Genomic DNA, 18232 nt, shown 5'->3' on the forward strand with positions numbered 1-18232 from the left:
ACTTGTCTATAGGTAATTACTATTTAGTTGATGCTGGTTACACCAATGGTCTGGGGTTTCTCGCACCGTATAGAGGCACTCGTTATCATGTAAGAGAGTGGGCCCAAGGAGCACGTGCACCGCGCAATTACCAAGAATATTTTAATAGGGTTCATTCTTCCGCAAGGAATATCATTGAGCGATGCTTTGGTTTGCTGAAAAAGAGGTGGTCTATCTTAAGAAGCCCTAGCTTTTACCCTCTAAAGACACAATCTCAGATAATTATTGCCTGTTGTTTGCTGCAAAATTTCATTCGAAAGAGTATGGAGATGGATCCGGAGGAGGAAGGTAGCATATTGGATGAATTTATGCCTGATGGAGACGAAGAACAGGATGGAATGATTGATGTGGTTGAAAACACGAATGAGTGGACTAACTGGCGTGACAACATAGCAATTGAGATGTATGAAGAGTGGTGTGCAAGTCGTATGGAGTAGTAAGAGTAGTGTAAAACAAACCCTGTAAGGGATTGAGTATTGTTGTAATGGCCACATTTTAATTTGTATGACTTGTTTAGACAGAAAAAATAGTAATAGCTAATATTCATTTGTAATGGCAACTTGTTGTTTGTGATACTGTTTGCTGTTTTATTATCATATGTAATGGCAACTACCTGTTTTAGTATTTTTACTATTTTGTTATTTTTTGCTGTTTCATTTGTAATGGCAATGACCTGTTTTGGAATTTTCAATATTTGTGTAATTTTTTGCTGTTTCATTGATAATGGCAACTACCTCTTTCATGTTAAGTTATTTAATTTAGTAATTTATGCACAGTTTGGATTATGATAATTTTGGAAGGTGAATATGGAGAACAAGCGTATTTGGAGTGATGAAGAGACAAACGCTTTTGTTGGCTTCATGGAGGAGTTTGTCGTAGACGGTCAGAGGGCTGATTGTGGGCAGTTTAAACCCGGAACATTCGAGAAACTGGCTCTGAAGATGCTAGAGGCCTTCCCCGGTTGTACACTGACCGCGAAGCACTGCAAGAATAAGCACAAGCGGTTGAAGGAGAAGTACCAGTACGCCGCTGACATGCTTGCTTGTAGTGGATTCGGCTGGAACCATGATAAACAATGTGTGGAGGTTGACAGCAAAGATGTCCTTGATGCATGGATGAAGGTGAGTGTCATTCATATCTTTATTTAGTCTGAGCCACTTTGTCCTTCTTGAACAAGTCTAGTAAAATAATTCTGTAATAATTCAATCTATGATCAAGCTTTATGCTAGTATTCTTCTGATATAGAGAACTTTAGACTTGGCTTATTTTGTTAACATTGATAATACATCATTTGTGATATCTATCATTTGGAATATCATTCTTTTATATTTGTAGTGTGAGTAATACAATTTCACAAACTCTAATTACAATAAGATCTGGAGTCAATGGATTGAATTAACCGAGGAATGAATTTGCGTGACAACATAGGTAGAATTATTTCACTTTTGCATAATTTACTCATATAGTAGTTAAAATTTGATTCAATCTATGACTTGAATAAGTTTGTTGGTAATTTGTTGTTTCACTATTTATTTGGACACTTGTTCATAGGCAGAATTGTCCTGACTATGATTAACTCTCCTCACTTTTTGAAAGAGTCTACTTGCAAGCTTGTTTTTGGAGTTTTTTTAATTGAATTTGAAAAGGGTAAAAAAAGATAAGAGAGAAATGGGTTTAGCTTCAAAGGCATGGAATAGTATCTTTGATTACTTGTATTAGGTGTTATTCATGGGTGACTCTGGTGTTGGCAAGAGCAGCCTCCTTCTCTTCTTGCTTTCACACTAAGCAATGGAACATGTTCTATAATATATACAAGCCTCAGCTATTCATGTATTTCATGTCTTTTGAATATTAACTTCATAAAAAATTTTTAAATGCGGTTTATTTTTTCACAGGCACATCCGACCAAGTTCTACAGTCCTGGCAAGCCATTTCCTCTTTTTCACCGGCTGGAGGGTATATTTGGCAGGGATAGAGCCACAGGAGCAGCAGCAGTTAGTGGTTTTGATGCGGAAGAACAGGTTAACGAAGAGACAGAAGACACTGCAGTTGGATTTGATGAGTCTGATATGTCTCCATATCCAGACAATGGCGGAGGGCCAGCAATGCAAGGACAAGCATCACAATCTGAAGCAGGTGCGAGTGCAGGAAGCACAAGGCGATATGGGAGGAAGAGAAAACAACTTGACGTACTGGAGAGGATGGCCGACCATATTCAGCAATCTTCAGCTGACCAAAGGAAGAATGCCCAACTGATAGCTGATGCCATTGTTGGTGTGAACGAGAAGTGGAAGGTTGTCGAGAAGCTCACACAGCTTGGGTTCGGTGATGACGAGGTGGTGAGGGCGATTTTGAAGTTTGCTAAAAGTCCTAACGTGTATGCACACTTCTGGGGCTTGTCAGATTCACAGATGATTCGCCTTGTTCGCTCTATTATATGAAGTTCACTGTTGGTTAAGGGTATTAGGTTTGGGCTAGGGTATTAAGTTTTTCACTGTAGGGTTTTAGGTCTTTGGGAGATGGTTATGTTTAAGATGATCTAATGTAGAAACTTATATTTGGTATGCAAACTCACCTTATTTTGGACAAACCTTACTATTTTGCTCTGTTCAGAATAGGTTTAGGTTCTTTGTACAGTTTTATTGGTATTGTAGTGTGTCCTTTATTTTGGTGGTTTGAGCAGGAATTGTTTACTAAGTACAATATTTATAGTCATGATCATGTTAATGATAATTATCTTAGTTTCTGGTCAGCAACTATCCCATTCTTATAATTTGTGGTTCTCAGTAATGCAGTTCTTCTTCAAGTCTTTGTTTTTGTTAATTTTCTTTAAGCCACAATTATATCTACTTAATTTCACACTTAGCAGTTCTTCTTCAAGTCTTTGTTTTTGTTAATTTTCTTTAAGCCACAATTATATCTACTTAATTTCACACTTACTGCTATCAGCAACTTACGTATTTAACATTCATAGCATGTGTCTCAATTATTACAGGATCACAACACCAAGAACAAGCCTTTTCAATTCTTTATGGAAGAAAAAAACTTATTTCTCATTAACTCTTTAAATATTGGTTTAAGATGAGAATGTCATCATCTCTGTTATTCAAGAAGAAGTAGTGGTAACATAAGATAAATAATAATTTATTTACATAGAATGGTAGTTTCTTGTTAACCTTATTACATAAAAATTTATCCACTTTCAAAACATCAACAAATGCAGCACATGAGACAATATGACACATTCGTTCTGAGTTGGTGCCTCTTTGCAAACTGTGCCACTCACTCTCACTCTCAGCCACATTGCAAGCCCCCCCCCCTCTTTTTTCTCATTGCACTATTAAACCCATTTTTTCTTTTTTATTCTTGTGTTCTAACTTCTAATGCCACTCATCGTCGCACCATTCTGCCATAGCAATTTTTCTATTTCTTTCTCCCGTTATGTTGCCGGTGCCATATAAACCACTTGTGGATCTTCTTCTTGTGGAAGCCATTGTTAACCAGGCTATACCTTAAACAGTCAGCGAAAATCATTTAGCATGTTAACAACAAATAGTAACACAACGCAAGAATGGATCCACTAATCGAAATAAATTGCACCAACGAATCTAATCAAAACAATTTTTCCAATTCAATATATCTTATTGCAATTTGTAAGAATGGGAAAGACGACTTCTGCCTACATCCACCCTTCAATTCCTCCTAGAACCGCTAACGGAGAACAGAAAGCCCAAATGGTAAATTAATACAAAAACATAAAAGCTAAAATATTAAGAAGAAGCACAAAAAATGCAACAAAACCAAGAAAGAATTACAAGCCTAATTAACAAATAATGCTAAAGTCCATGCTTTTATAATTTACATAATGTCAGTACTAGTAGCAACTTTTCAAACCATGCTTGTTAATAAACAATAAAACAACACGTGTGTTTAATAGAACCAATTAGTTGATAGTAAATAGCTATCAGGAACAGTTTTGAGGATGAAGAGGAAGGAAATGTGATCAAGACTGAATGCTTGTCAATTCATTTAATGAAAAATACTGTTTGTTACAATAAGAGCAGTACATAGACTTTGTGAATTGTAATAATGCTCTATGGATAGACAAACTGTGCCTCCAAAACAAGGGAGAAACACACTAGGTGGTAACCATTAACATAAAAGCACTAGTGTATTAGAATCTGCAACTCTTGACAGCAAAAATTCAATAAACAATTGTGAAAATTAGATTGAGGAGTCAAGAAGGAAATAACAAACTTCACTAACTACTAATTCAGACAAGATACAACTAACAAACAAACTAACTAATGTCTAATCTTTTGTATTTAAAATCAAATATTGGTGCCTCTAGCTTTTCCAATAAATTTCCATACAACAGTGAGTAGTAATTTCGATAACAAAAAAGGGTCACAACAGGAACATAATTATGATAAATATCTCTCAAATCATCTTTTTTTATTTTCTATACAGTAATCGTCAAAAATAAATTTTAAAAAACAACAATCACAGATTTATAAATCTGCAATTAACAAGCACAAGTAAGCTCAAAAAAATTTATGATACACAAACAATGGAATCAGCAATCAGCAATCACACATTCTCAACTCTTTAAAAAAGATGACACAGAATTCATAAATCTGCAAATGAGGGCAAATAAGAACTCGGATATAACAACTTCAGAAATCTTCAACATTTGAAGCACAAATCATCAATTTTAACCAAATCAGGGCAAACGTCAATTCATCCAACGAGGGATTTAAACGTTCTCATCAACATGCCGACAAATCAGAAGGTGAGGGTTTCACAAATCAGAAAATGGGGGAATCAAAAATCTCTCCTGAACTTCACAGAATTAACAAGTAAATAACTTAAATTGAAAGAACATACCAGCTCCGTTGATAGAGAAACAATGGAGACCAGACGCACAGCTCCGAGACGGTGGTGACGCAGACCCACCGGCGTGGATACACCAGCAGCGTCAGAATCCGAGGATAGCAACTGGGGCCACGAAGATGAACCAAGGAGAACTAGAGAGGCACCGCCGTGGTTTTCACCATTAGAGGTGCTACTTGCAGCGGGTCAGGCTCCAGGAGTTCACGGCAGATGAGAGGAGAAATGGTAGAGAAGAGGAAAAAGGGGTTAGGGTTGGATGCTGATGAAAATGAAGTTTGGGGTTAGGGTTCTTAATTTAAATTAAGGGCATTTTAGTAATTTTAAATATTTCGTCTCCAATTTTTATTTCGAACCAAACAGGATACTGAGACATAAATTAGTTTTGTACACTTTCACACCAAACACAATACTAATACTTATTTCTGTCTCTGTCTCTTGGTCTCTGTCTCTCTGTCTCTGTCTTTTGGTCTCTGTCTCGCAAACAAACGCTACCTTAGTAATGAACTTGCATCCGCAAGTGAATTCTTCGAGATAGGAGAATCTTTTCCAAGTGAATACGAAGATGATGCAGAGGTAGACTTTTCTCAACCTCCCAATTATGACTCAAGTGGTGAGGAAGATATCAGTGACTTTGATCAAGACATGGTTGAAATGGAAAAAATTTGCAAAGAAGTGGAGGAATTCGCAGAAGACCACCAAGGAGTAGAGCTTGCAGAACCACCTGAAACACCTATCCCAAGGCCATTACCGCCCAACACAAACTTCAAGTGCGTAAAATCCTTATCTTTCATCTTTACTTTTCCACTTGAGTATGGTTTACTTGAAACAGATGACCAGCTTAGAGCTCTTTGCGACTTTAAAAGCAAAAGGGAAATGACTCGCACTCAGCGCTGGTATGCAAGACTCAATGAGGTTTCACACTTCAATTTGAGGTGCGAGGATTGGTGTCAAGCTCAACTGAAAGGATCTCGGAAGCTGTTTGGTCACTGCAGTGAGAATTCAGATTACTTATCACCCAGCTGGAAAAATGCAGATCAAGACAAAAACGGGTGTAACAGTAAGATTTGTGATCCTGAAATCTGTTCTGACATTCAACACCGCGGGAGCCTGGAAACCTGTTTGAAACTGCTCAAGGGCTTTACACGCCTTGTTTGGGACCCCGGAGGCTGTTGGCATTCCAAACACTGGTGGAGATTTCTGGACGAATTCAAGCACAAGCCACCATAGCAGGAAGCTCATCAAATGTCCAACTTAAGGACTTTAACTAAAAGTGCTAGGTGGGAGACAACCCACCATGGTATGATCGCTCCCTTTCCATTTTACTTTGTTTTTGAATTTTGTTTGAACCTGGAATTTCTGCATAACATTCATTGTATTTTGCATTCTGCATACTGCATAAAAAAAAGAGAGAAAGCACGCGATGCGATAGTGTCGCTGACGCGTCCGTGTCACAAGTGCATTAGGAAGAAAAGAGAATTGAACAGAAAATCCCGCGAAAGCATAGCTAGAGGCGTGCCTTTGGCATAAATTGTTCCACGCGACCGCGTGCCCTACGCGATCGTGTCAGCTGCGGAAAATGCCTCCCACGCGTCTGCGTCACTCATGCAAACGCGTGATCTAGATATCGGCGTAAAGATCCAACACCCAGAAATTTGGGCTGGAATCGTGCGGCTTGTGTGCGTTTAGCACAAACCAACCCACGCGTGCGCGTCCCTGACGCAAACGCGTCATTACACAACACCCATCCCATGTGAAAGCATGAGCGACGTGATCGCGTCGCGTAGATATTATGACTCCCTAAAAGGAGACAAAGAGTTGCGCTGAAACGACACTGGAAGCGTGCGTCTAGCACAAATTCCAGCGACACGTTCGCGTGTTTCACGCGTCCGCGCCACCCATCTTTCCCCCAACCCACGCGATTGCGTCGACCACGCATCCGCGTCAACCCTATTTCACCCTACACACGCGATCGCATCCTCCACGCGTTCGCGTGGATTTGCGATCACTAACCCCAACTCACGCGAACCCTAACCCGTCGCGTCCCCAAACCCCAACCCCCCTCTCCATACCCCTCTGCAACTCTCTCCCCTCAATCACCCCCAGCCACCACCAACAACCACCCCCGACCACCAAGGCCGTCACCACACCACCACCACCCTAACCGCTCCTGCACCCCTGCCACTGCCCCTGCTCCACCGCCGCACCGCCGTGCTTCCCTCGATGCCGCCACATCTCCACTACCTTCCCTCTGCCCTATCCCTTGTTCGTACATGCACCAGGTTCCGTCTTACTGCGATTCCTCCTTGCGGTTCTTCAGTTCGTTTTCCAATTTTTGTTCCGAATAGGCTAGATAGAGATGCATGTTTGTAGTGGATTTTAGGTAGTTAGGTAGCTAGGATGTGGTTAGTGGATTTAAGCCTGATAATTGCACCGTTCTTGTTATCTGTTTATCTGTTCTGCAATTGTCATCTGGCTATGATGTTCATACTGTTCATATGCTGCTCTTAACTGTTCCATGCTGCTGTTACACTACTCTTTCATATTCATGTAATTTATGCAGCCTTATTTCCATTCATATGAACTGTTTTATTTTCTTGCTATTTGTTTTCTGGGACCATACAATTTTAGCCAGAATTCTGCCCAATTTTCTGCAAATTGTTTCCTTTTTACATTCAGAAATTGGTTTTGGTATTTCTCAATTTTGCACTACTCAACCAAACCAATTCTTGAATGCACGAGCCTGCTTCCTTATTCCTTTCAGCTTCCTGGTTAAAAAATTGCTTTATTGATAATTTGATTTTAATTTTTACTACTTTTGTATCTATCTGATTCATCATCAATACCCTGTTATCCCTGCTTGAATATGAGTGGATTATTCTTTAAATGTGTGAATTTATTGCTACCTAGGAAACCATTCTCATGCCACTTACCTTTCACCTTCTTTTCACTAACTCACTCTTTAACTTTCTAACTTCCTTTTTACATCCTAACCATTTTAACTTTCAAAACTTCTCCTTTCTGTTTTCCTTTATTTACTTTAACTTTCTAACTCAAGGCATGATTACTGTTTTTCCTTCTTAACGTGAATTCCACTTAGCATGTATTTTAGATTGTCATTTTTATTTTCAGACTTTTTCCTTATACACAATCCCGAATACTCACATCATTCACTCAATTCTCGCTTCTCTTGATCTTTTGCCACTCTATGCTTATATTGCTATTATCCTATTTGCCTACTTGTTTTCCTGCTTTTATTCCTCAATTATATCCTGGTAATTCTGTCTTTCAGGATGTTTGACTCTCAAGGCAGGGGAAAGGGCAAAGAAACCACTGGCAAAAGGAAAAGAGGCGAATCCTCTGCTTCCATCCTTGGCATCATACATGATGACTCCTGGTGGGAGAAGAACTTTACCCCGCAGGAAAAAGCTTATCAGTTGGTACCTGCGACTCACTCGGTTAAATTTGCAAACAAATACTATGAGCTGAAGTACCCCATTTTTGCCACATCCAGGAACCTATACCTGGAACGGACTCTCAAAATTTCAGAAGAACTCAAGCAGTACACTTCAGATCAGATCAAACAAAGAGGCTGGTTCTTCCTGGAGAGAAATTTGACTGAGATCAACTCATCCTGGGTCATAGAATTCTACTGTAACTACTTTCTATCATCCCTGGATGCAGTACAGCTCAAAGGCAAACAAGTTCTGTTCACTGAGGAAGCAATTGAAGACATCCTCCAGCTTCTACCTAAATCAGATCAGCCAGATGGTTACCAGAAAGCTGAGGAGGATATAAGATTCATGAGGTTTGATTGGGATGCAATGAAATGGGATATCACCCTTGATCCTACTGTTCCATGGGTCATGGGAAAGAGCACAGTGGTACCCAAGGGAATCAGGCTAATTTATCTGAATGATGAGGCTCAGCTATGGCAACAGATTCTGAGTAACTATGTGATGCCGAGCACTCATGAGACGGAGGTGCCAGCTGTTATGATTACCTTCATCTGGTGCGTGATGACGGGTAAGGACCTATATCTACCCCGCTTCATCCGGCATTACATGACTAGAGTCCATGTTAGAGGCACCCTCCCCTTTCCATTCCTGATTACTCAGTTGGGTCGCCGAGCTAAGGTACCCTGGGAGGTTGCTGATGAAAAGCCAACCGCTGCGGACTGCAGAAAGATCATCCCTCATAGTCGGAAGTTTCAGGCTTTTGGCTATCAACCTCCATTTCTCATTGACTCTACTGAGGCAGCTACTTCTTCAACTGCTCCTTCTGCTTCCACTGGCCCAGCACCACCCACTGCACCCCCACCTGCTCCTGAGCCTGTCTACCTTCTGGTGCACCGACTCTTTGACCACTTAGACCAGATGGAGTGCCGTCACCAGCAGCACTTTGAGAGGTCTGAATGTCGCAACAGGCGATGTTATGAGAGGTCTGAGCATCGCCACAAGCAGGGCTATGAACACCTCAAGCTGATCATCTGATCTGGTGGCGACATCTCCTCCGAGCCCGACATGCCCTCTAACACATCTAAGAAGGAGGTGAGCGATCATGAGGAGGAGGCACCTACCCAGGCTGACCAGGGAGGACCCGAGCACACTGCACCACATCATGAGGAGCACCACCAACTATAGACTGCTGATCTGGACATTCCTCTGCAGACAGAGCCCCCGCTTCAGCAGACCGCTCCTCCTACCCTCACAGAGACTGCAGACCCTTAGCCTACCATCGAGACACCAGCAACCCATCCTTCCGGAGATGACACTTCCTCACGTCCAGTTTGAGTGAGCATCGAGGACGATGCTATTATTTAAGTGTGGGGAGGTCGCCATCTCTAGCATCTATTTCTTTTGGTGAACCACTACAGACTCTTATCTTATTTTGTCCATCTTCTGTATTTTATTTGCACATTTTTCTCTCTTTTGTTTTTGTTGTACTTTTGCATTCTGCACTTTGGACTATATATATCTTGGATATTTTAGCTTAATTTGCACCTTAGTTTACTAGTTATATATTAAGTGGATTAATTAGTATAGTTTACCCTTTTTTTGCATATGATAGCTGATTTGATTGAAAAATAAAAAGAGTAAGCTAGAAACCATAGTATAGTAAAACAATCCACACACCTTGTATATATAGCATTACATGTTAGTTAGTTAACAACATTTCTTTAAGGAGAAACACTAGGATTTTAAAGGGCACCTTAAAAGATTTACATTAAGTTGAATGGAAACTCTTAATTTCTACTTGCATGACATACATAACTGATATATGATTTATGAGCTTGAGAACACACAGCCCGTGAGTTTTGAGCTTAATTGTATGGTTGCATTCAAACCATAAATTTTATTCCTGTGTGTTTTGCCCTTCTTTTTTATTCTAGTGTTCTTTACTTTGCTTTAATTTATATGTCTAATATAGAATATAGATACATACCAAGATAGGATTGAGGCCATATTTTATTATTAACTCACTTATCCTAAATAAAGCCTACCTTTTATGCCATCCTTGTCAGCCCCCTTGAGCTTTTTAATCCCCCTTCATTTTATAATCACATTACTAGCCTTAAGCAGAAAAACAAAATAAAAATCCCAAGATGAATCATTGGTTAGCTTAAGATAGATAGTGTGTAAAATTTAAGTATGGAAAATTTTATGGGAACAAAGGATGGTAGAAAAAGTAGGAAATTAGAATAAGTTATTTGAAAATTTGGGAAGCATGCTCATGTGAAATCAAAATAATTAAATTACCATGTGCATTGATATAAAAAAAATTATTTTCAATAAGGGGATACAAAAATTCCCCAAACACAAAATAAGAAGAATCAATGCACATAGGACAAAAGTCAAAAATAAAATGCATGAGCATGTAACACAAAAAGTGGAAAGATTTGGGTAGCTAGGTGAAGAATTATGAAATTATATATGTATATGTTAGGTGAGATCTTAGACTAGTCAAAGATTCACTTATTAGCTCACTTAACCTTATACATATACCCTTACCTTTACCCTGGCCCCATTACAACCTTGAAAAGACCTCATGATTTTTGTATGTCTATATTCCGTATTTGTTGATTGGTTATATGAAGAGCAAAGTTATAGAAAGTAAGGATGGAAAGAAGAATAGAGTGATTAACCCAAATAAACACTGAGTGACTAGAGAGTAAACACAAAATCCAGTGAGGGTTCAATAGCTCATTCTCATATGTCCATGTTTAATTATTGATTGTCTTGCAAGTTGTGAACTATCTTAACTCAACTCAATTGTAATTGTGCTTTAATATGATTTGCCCCTAGTTGTACATACATGATTCCTTGAAGATATGAATTAATTTGACTACATGTATGCTTTATATATAGGTGAATAATAACTAGATTTGCATGACTCATTTAGGTAGTTGCATTTAGAGTAGATTGCATTGCATATGATTCCACCATTTTACCTTTACTTTTTCTCTTGGATTTAGCATGAGGACATGCTATTGTTTAAGTGTGGGGAGGTTGATAAACCACTATTTTATGATAAATCATGCGCTTAAATTGAATGATTTTATCAACTCTTCACCTACTTATTCATATGAATTTGCATGATTTTGCAATTCCTTCCTTATGATATAACATGTGAGAAAACATGTTTCTTATGCTTTAAAATTACCAAATTTAATTATCCTTTATTACCATTCGATGCCGTAATTTGTGTGTTGAGTACTTTCAGGTTTTATAGTGCAGGAATGACTTAAAGGATGGAAAGGAAACATACAAAAATGAAAGGAAAGCACAAATTGGAGTCCCTGGAGGAACTGGCAGTGACGCGTCTGCATGGACGACGCGAACGCGTGGTTCGCGCAAAAGAGAATCGACGCGAGCGCATGGATGAGGCAAACACGTGACGTGCGAAACACAACTGACGCGGATGCATGATTGACGCGACCGCATGAAAGAGCAAAACTCCAAATGACGCGACTGCGTGACCCACGCGGACGCATGACGTGCGCAATCTGCAGAATTTGCAGAAGTCGGCCCCAGTGACTTCTAGGCCCTTTTTGGCCCAGATCCAAGCCCAGAGAACACAGATTAAAGGGTTATAAATGGAGGAATATATCCATTCATAGGGATACTAGATACAGCATACAACAGATATTCATAGATAGTTTTAGATGTAGCTTTTAGAGAGAGAGGTTCTCTCCTCTCTCTTAGGATTAGGATTTAGGACTTAGAATTTCTTTTAACCTTAGGATTATCTCATCTTCATATCAGGTTCAATATTCCTTTATTTTGACTTCTCTTATTTGTTAATTTTATATGTTGCCAAATTGGCTTATGGACCATTCATGTTATGATTTTCTTAATTAATAGACATTAAGGTATTTCAGACTTATGATTGCTTCCCTTTCTTTATATAAATAATTTAGATTTTTACTATTGGCTTTGGTTGGTTAATTGGTGACTCTTGAGTTGTCAAACTCATCGTGATTGATAATTATTATTCTTGCTGATTAATTTAGATTCCTATAACTCTAGTCTTTCCTTAAGGAGTTGACTAGGACTCTAGGTGTTAAATTAATTTTTCCACTTAACTGACCTTCATAGTTAGAGGTTGACTTAGTGGGAGTAAAAGTATAATTCTCATCACCATTGATAAGGATAACTAGGATAGGACTTCCAGTTTTCATACCTTGCCAAGAGATTTCTTCGTTATTAATTTATTAATTTCTGCAACCCATTTCTCTTGCTCAAAACCCTTTTCAAAACCCAAAACACTGTTTTCCATAACCAATAATAAAACACACCTCCTTGCAATTCCTTGAGAATACGACCCGAGGTTTGAATACTTCGGTTTATAAATTTTATTGGGTTTGTTACTTGTGACAACCAAACGTTTGTACAAAAGGATTTTCTGTTGGTTTAGAAGCTATACTTACAACGCGACTATTTTTATAAAATTCTTTACTAGCAAAAAAAATCCGTTCGTCAGCATCCGTTCCTTGCATCCATTTCTTGTTGATGGTGTGCATAAATTTGTTTGCGGATATAGGAACAAAAGACTATATAATTCCCGGAAAAGTGTCGAATGTCAAAGTTATACTCAATGGTGGTCAGAGAGTTACATTTTTTAGACCTGATGGATATTTCTCATTGTATTCTTTAATTTACATCTTCATTTAAAACTCATTTCAATTTGCATGATAACTGCTATTACAATAATACTTCAGGTCATGTTTAATTTGATCTCTCTTTGCTGTCCTGGTATTGCTTTTGTAAAGTTATAGTTAATGATAGTATTTTGTTGTTGAGCAACAAACTAGTTCCTTAACATGTTTGATTTAAGCCACAATGTCCCAAATATTTCTTGATGGATGCTTCATGAGGTCTGAAAATTATAGCTTCTTTGATGAGTATGCAGGGCCAGGGGACAAGGCTGTTTGTGGCAACAAAACTAGGATGAATTCAAGTTTTCGAGCGGCCGCAAAGCATGTGCTTTTGGAAGTAGTTCAAGCTGCACCAAACAGCATAGGATACTATGCAAGAGGGAAGGTTGATGTTTCTAGAAGGGTAAATGAATCTGCTTATGTTTTGGCTAATTGTTGGAAGAGTTTGACAAGTAGTTCTTGCAAAGTATGTCTTGAGAATTCTGTAAATGCATATATTCACAACCCTTAACAAAATATATAGCATTGAAAAGTTTGAACAAAATCCAAGACCTATTAATATGTGTGGATCATATCTGAAAGGGTAAACTATAGTAAATGCTATAGTTTGGTTTCTGTGAATGTTAAGTGTAATTTTTTATAAGTACTGAGGAGACAGAATATTGCCCAACTCATCGGTATTCTTTCACTTCAACATCTCTATGTCCAATCTTTTCCAAGACCAAATTGCTAATCTATGCCTTTGTTGCAGAGAACTACTTTGCTTGGCTTCTCAAAGTCTTGCGCCTCTGTTCTAACATCGACCTTCTTCTATTATGTTTCCTTATTGTTCTGACTGTGAGTTTCCTCTGCAACCGTAACTGTAACCGTAATTTTACCTATGTGATGGTTCTTGTGATCAATAACAATAACATATCATTTTTGTTGTCAAAAGGTTTTATTTTTTCTATTTTCAGAAGCTCCCCATGTCGCCAAAATCCCGAGGTATGTCTCTCTCTTGTTAAATTTTGAAACGCCAATCATTAATTTACAAATTTCAGTTTTGAGATCATGAGTTGGCGCTTCTCTCTACTTCCTTAGCTTGTTGAATTTTTAGAAACTTAAGATGGATCCCCCTTAAGGGAAGTATAGTTGATAATCAGTGAATTTAACTCCGCTTTAACTCAGCCTCGGTGCATGTGTGTGTACTTTTTTTGTTACAGATGTTTGTATTGTTGGTGTTGCAAGGACTCCAATAGGGGATCTACTTGGCAACCTATCATCTCTATCAGCAACACAACTAGGCTCAATTGTTAATAAGGGTACTGATCAATGTGCTTCGTCCAATTTTTTTTTGGTTTGGGGGTGTTTCTTTCTTATTAATTATTGAAAGGGTTTAGCACATGTACCTTTACCATTAGTAGAAAGTTTTAGATGTTTTTGTTTAATGCATGCAAAACAAATGCATTGGAAACTTAAATTTTTTATATTTTCAATGGAAACTTTCTTAATTTGTAAACTTAACATAAGATAGATAAACCCTTATGGAGTCAAATACTTGATCTTCTTGTGTTTTATGCTGTCATGTAAATATATGCAACTGCTCTCAAGAGAGCAGATGTTGATCTATCACTTGTGCAAGAAGTGTTTTTTTGGGAATGTTCTTAGTGCAAATTTAGGATAAGCTTCTGCCCGACAAGCCGCCTTAGGGGCACGCATACCTACTTCTGTAATCTGCATGACTATTAACGAGGTGTGTTCATCGGGGATGAAAGGTACATCTTTTAGTGGGTTTGGAAGGCTATTCATACTTCAATATATGATTTATTAGCGAGTATGTGATGAAATCACGGTCCTGTATTTTTTGTTGCAGCTACCATGCTTGCAGCACAGACCATAGAATTGGGTAGAAATGATGTTGTTGTGGCTGGTGGTATGGAAAGCATGTCAAATGCCCCTAAGTACATTGTAGAAGCAAGGTTTTCTTTTCATTCATGAATTGCCAAAATTATACACTTTTGCTGTGTTTAAATGATTTTCTTGTGGTGTTTCAGTAGATACTTTATCCCATCTAGTTTCACCTACTAAGTTGCTTGCATTTCATGCTGGGTTTTTCTTGTATATATTGCACTTGCATTGTATATTACCTGTGTTTTCTACTGTGATTGAGGAGGTTCGGAAGGCGGTGGCGATGGGATCGCATGAAGGATCGGTTGGTGAAGGCTGTGGGACAGGGTGTTTGGTTAGAGTAGAAATCCCCTAGGATAGATTACCTGGTTTATTTAAGTTAATGTTGGTATATTTATGTTTATTTGTTTTAGAATGTTTTAAGTTTGAATCTTGTGATGGATATGGAGTTTAAGATTGCCTTTGGCGTTCCGGGGTCTTATATCCTACCTCACTAGGCACTGTTACCATACGGAGAACTTCCGGTTCTCATGCCATATCTTTGTTGTGTTTTTCAGATGCAGGTCGCAACCCACCTCGGTGAGTTGCTTTGGATGGTGACAGAAGCAGAGGATCTTAGATTCTTTTGGAGTCTTTTTGGTTTATTTTGTTTATACATCTCTTCTTTTATATTTTATTCTGCCTAGTGGCATGTATATGAGAGAACAAAATTTGTATAATCTGTTTTCACTGTATGGTCCTATATATCTGTATATGGCTGGCCGGCTTAAACTCCGCGAGTCGTGACTAGTTTCTTATGATATTATATACTTATCCTTTGTTATATCTTATCTGTCCCTTGTTCTTTAAGCGAGTAGCTTCGTTAGTATGTTTTGCGCTTTTCGAATCCTATTTTTGAGCTATATCCTTCATCAGGCTTCTAGAAGTATACTATTCTTTCTCTATATCATACGTACGAGTTTAGAGCTGTCGTAATCTCTGGTTAACATTTGCTTTACGATACCAGGTAAAGCTTAGGCTAATTAGGGTGTTACAAGTTACACCTATGATCCCTAGGTTTCTTAGCATGCAAGTAATTCCTGTGTCTTTTAAGGCTCCTAGCTTATTGTGTTCTTTCCTAGGTGTAAAGCTCTGTGTGGTAGGGTGTTACACTTGTTGCTTGTCCTTTCTCTGAGATCTCCTTTTGAGTGACTCAAGATTTGTTTTTGTGCCATGCGTGACCTTTAAGCATAGCAAGTGATGCGCTAGTTATTTAGTACACGTTTTGTGGATGCGAAAGGTGAAGCTTTTAAGTGTGCGACATCACAGGTTATTCTAGAGCCTTGTTTCACGTGAAAAAGTTTTATTGATGTTTGGTTTGTGACCAGTAATGGGTTGCAAAGTATTTCATGGGGTTGAGAATTCACGAATGATCTGTTTGATAAAGTACGGATTGAATGGTGAATATACGTCAGATTGAAGTTTGGGAACTTGAAACTCTTAAGTTAGTACGAGATCAGTGTGCGAATGTTAATCACATTATTTTAACGTCAGCTTGTTTTGTGACTGATAAACCACTATTTTATGGTTTATCTTATGCTCAATTGAGTGATTTTTATCAACTCTTTACCCACTTATTCATACTATTTGCATGGTTTTACATTTGCCTTCCTAATTATGTGCTTTGATTGAAAACTTGCTTCTTTGGCCTTAAGTTCCCTATGTTTAATCCTCTCTATTACCATTAGATGCCTTGATATGTGTGTTAAGTGTTTTCAGATATTATAGGGCAGGAATGGCTCAGAGGATGGAAAAGAAGAATGCAAAAATGGAAGGAATACAAGAAGTTGGAGAAACTGCTAAGCTGTCCAGCCTGACCTCTTCGCACTCAAACGGCTATAACTTTAGCTACAGAGGTCCAAACGACGCGGTTCCAGTTGAGTTGGAAAGCTAACGTCCGGGGCTTTGATTTGATATATAATATGCCATAGTTGCCCTGACACTAGGCGACGCGAACGCATGATCCACGCGGACGCGTCGCATCTGCGAACTTCAATCCGCGCGGCCGCGTGGGCGACGCCTCCGCGTCGCTTGGCCGCGACCTGTACGGACCAGAAAGCGCTGGAAGTGACTTCTGGGCTATTTCTGACCCAGTTTTTGGCCCAGAGAACACAGATTAGAGACTATAAAGTGGGGGAATGCATCCATTCATGATGATGCTTTTCATAATTCACTTTCCATGATTTAGATTTAGTTTTGAGAGAGGTTCTCTCCTCTCTCTCTCTCTTTAGGATTAGGATTTAGGATTTAGGACTTCTCTTAGTTTTAGGAGTGACTCTCAATCCCAGGTTCAATATTCCTTTTACTATTTAATTTCTCTTCTATTTTTGTTTACTCTGAAGCTTTTATTGTGTTTGATTGATGTTGCCTAATTGGCTGTTGATATTGTCCATGTTAGAATTGACATTTTTATTTAATATAATTTGAGGTATTTCAGATTTATATGTTATGGATACTTTGGCTTTATCCAATTTATTTTCATTCAAGTAGGTTTTACTTTTCCCCTTTTTGGTCTTGGTTAAGAAATCAGTAACTCAGGAGTTATCTTAGCTCAACATAATTGATAACTGTTATCTTTGCTAATTGAACTGAACTTCAATAATCCTAACCTTTTCTTAGGAAATAAATAGGATTCGAAGGTCAAACTAATTAGTCCTTTGACTTTCCTTTGCTTTAGTAAAGGTTAACTAAGTGGAATTAAGATTCAATTTTCATTATTATTGCTAAGAATAACAAAGTCTGGACTTCTAATTTCTCATACCTTGCCAAAAGCTTGCTTTACAGTTATTTATTTATTTTAGTTGTCATTTAAATTACTTGTCATACTTCTTCCTTAATTCCAAAACCCCCAATTTTACCTTTTTCATAGCCAATAATAAGAACATACCTCCCTGCAATTCCTTGAGAAGACGACCCGAGGTTTGAATACTCGGTTATCAATTTCAAAGGGGTTTGTTATTTGTGACAACCAAAACGTTTGCACGAAGGGATTTCTGTTGGTTTAGAATCTATATCTACAACGCGACTATTTTTGTAAAATTCTTTACTAGCAAAAATCCTAATGTCAGTGACCCTTCGCCACACTATCCTACCATCGCATGTTTGAACCATATAATTTTTTGCATCAAGTCTACCTTGTAGCTTCTACTTCGCACCATGCTTTTTTTCCTGTATATATTTTATGTCATATGAATATCATGGTATTTGAAACTATATGTA

General features: G+C 38.3%; 1 protein-coding gene and 1 pseudogene across 1 annotated transcript; both read left to right on the forward strand.

The window, feature by feature from the left end:
* The first annotated feature begins 845 nt into the window (after positions 1–845).
* Positions 846–2480, forward strand: LOC107465866 (uncharacterized). The gene is made up of 2 exons (XM_016084842.3): positions 846–1160; positions 1935–2480. Exons 1-2 carry the CDS (start codon positions 846–848, stop codon positions 2478–2480), a joined length of 861 nt encoding a protein of 286 aa, XP_015940328.3.
* An 11550-nt stretch (positions 2481–14030) lies between these two features.
* On the forward strand, positions 14031–15984 carry LOC107465883 (acetyl-CoA acetyltransferase, cytosolic 1-like; annotated as a pseudogene).
* The last annotated feature ends 2248 nt before the right edge of the window (positions 15985–18232 follow it).

Source organism: Arachis duranensis, chromosome 9 (assembly GCF_000817695.3).
Source record: "Arachis duranensis cultivar V14167 chromosome 9, aradu.V14167.gnm2.J7QH, whole genome shotgun sequence".
Lineage (NCBI taxonomy): Eukaryota > Viridiplantae > Streptophyta > Magnoliopsida > Fabales > Fabaceae > Arachis > Arachis duranensis.

Coding starts and splice junctions, on each gene's coding strand:
- LOC107465866 (XM_016084842.3), top strand. CDS start 846: ATGGAGAACAAGCGTATTTGGAGTGATGAAGAGACAAACGCTTTTGTT. Junction 1,161..1,934: donor TCCTTGATGCATGGATGAAG/GTGAGTGTCATT, acceptor ATTTTTTCACAG/GCACATCCGACCAAGTTCTA.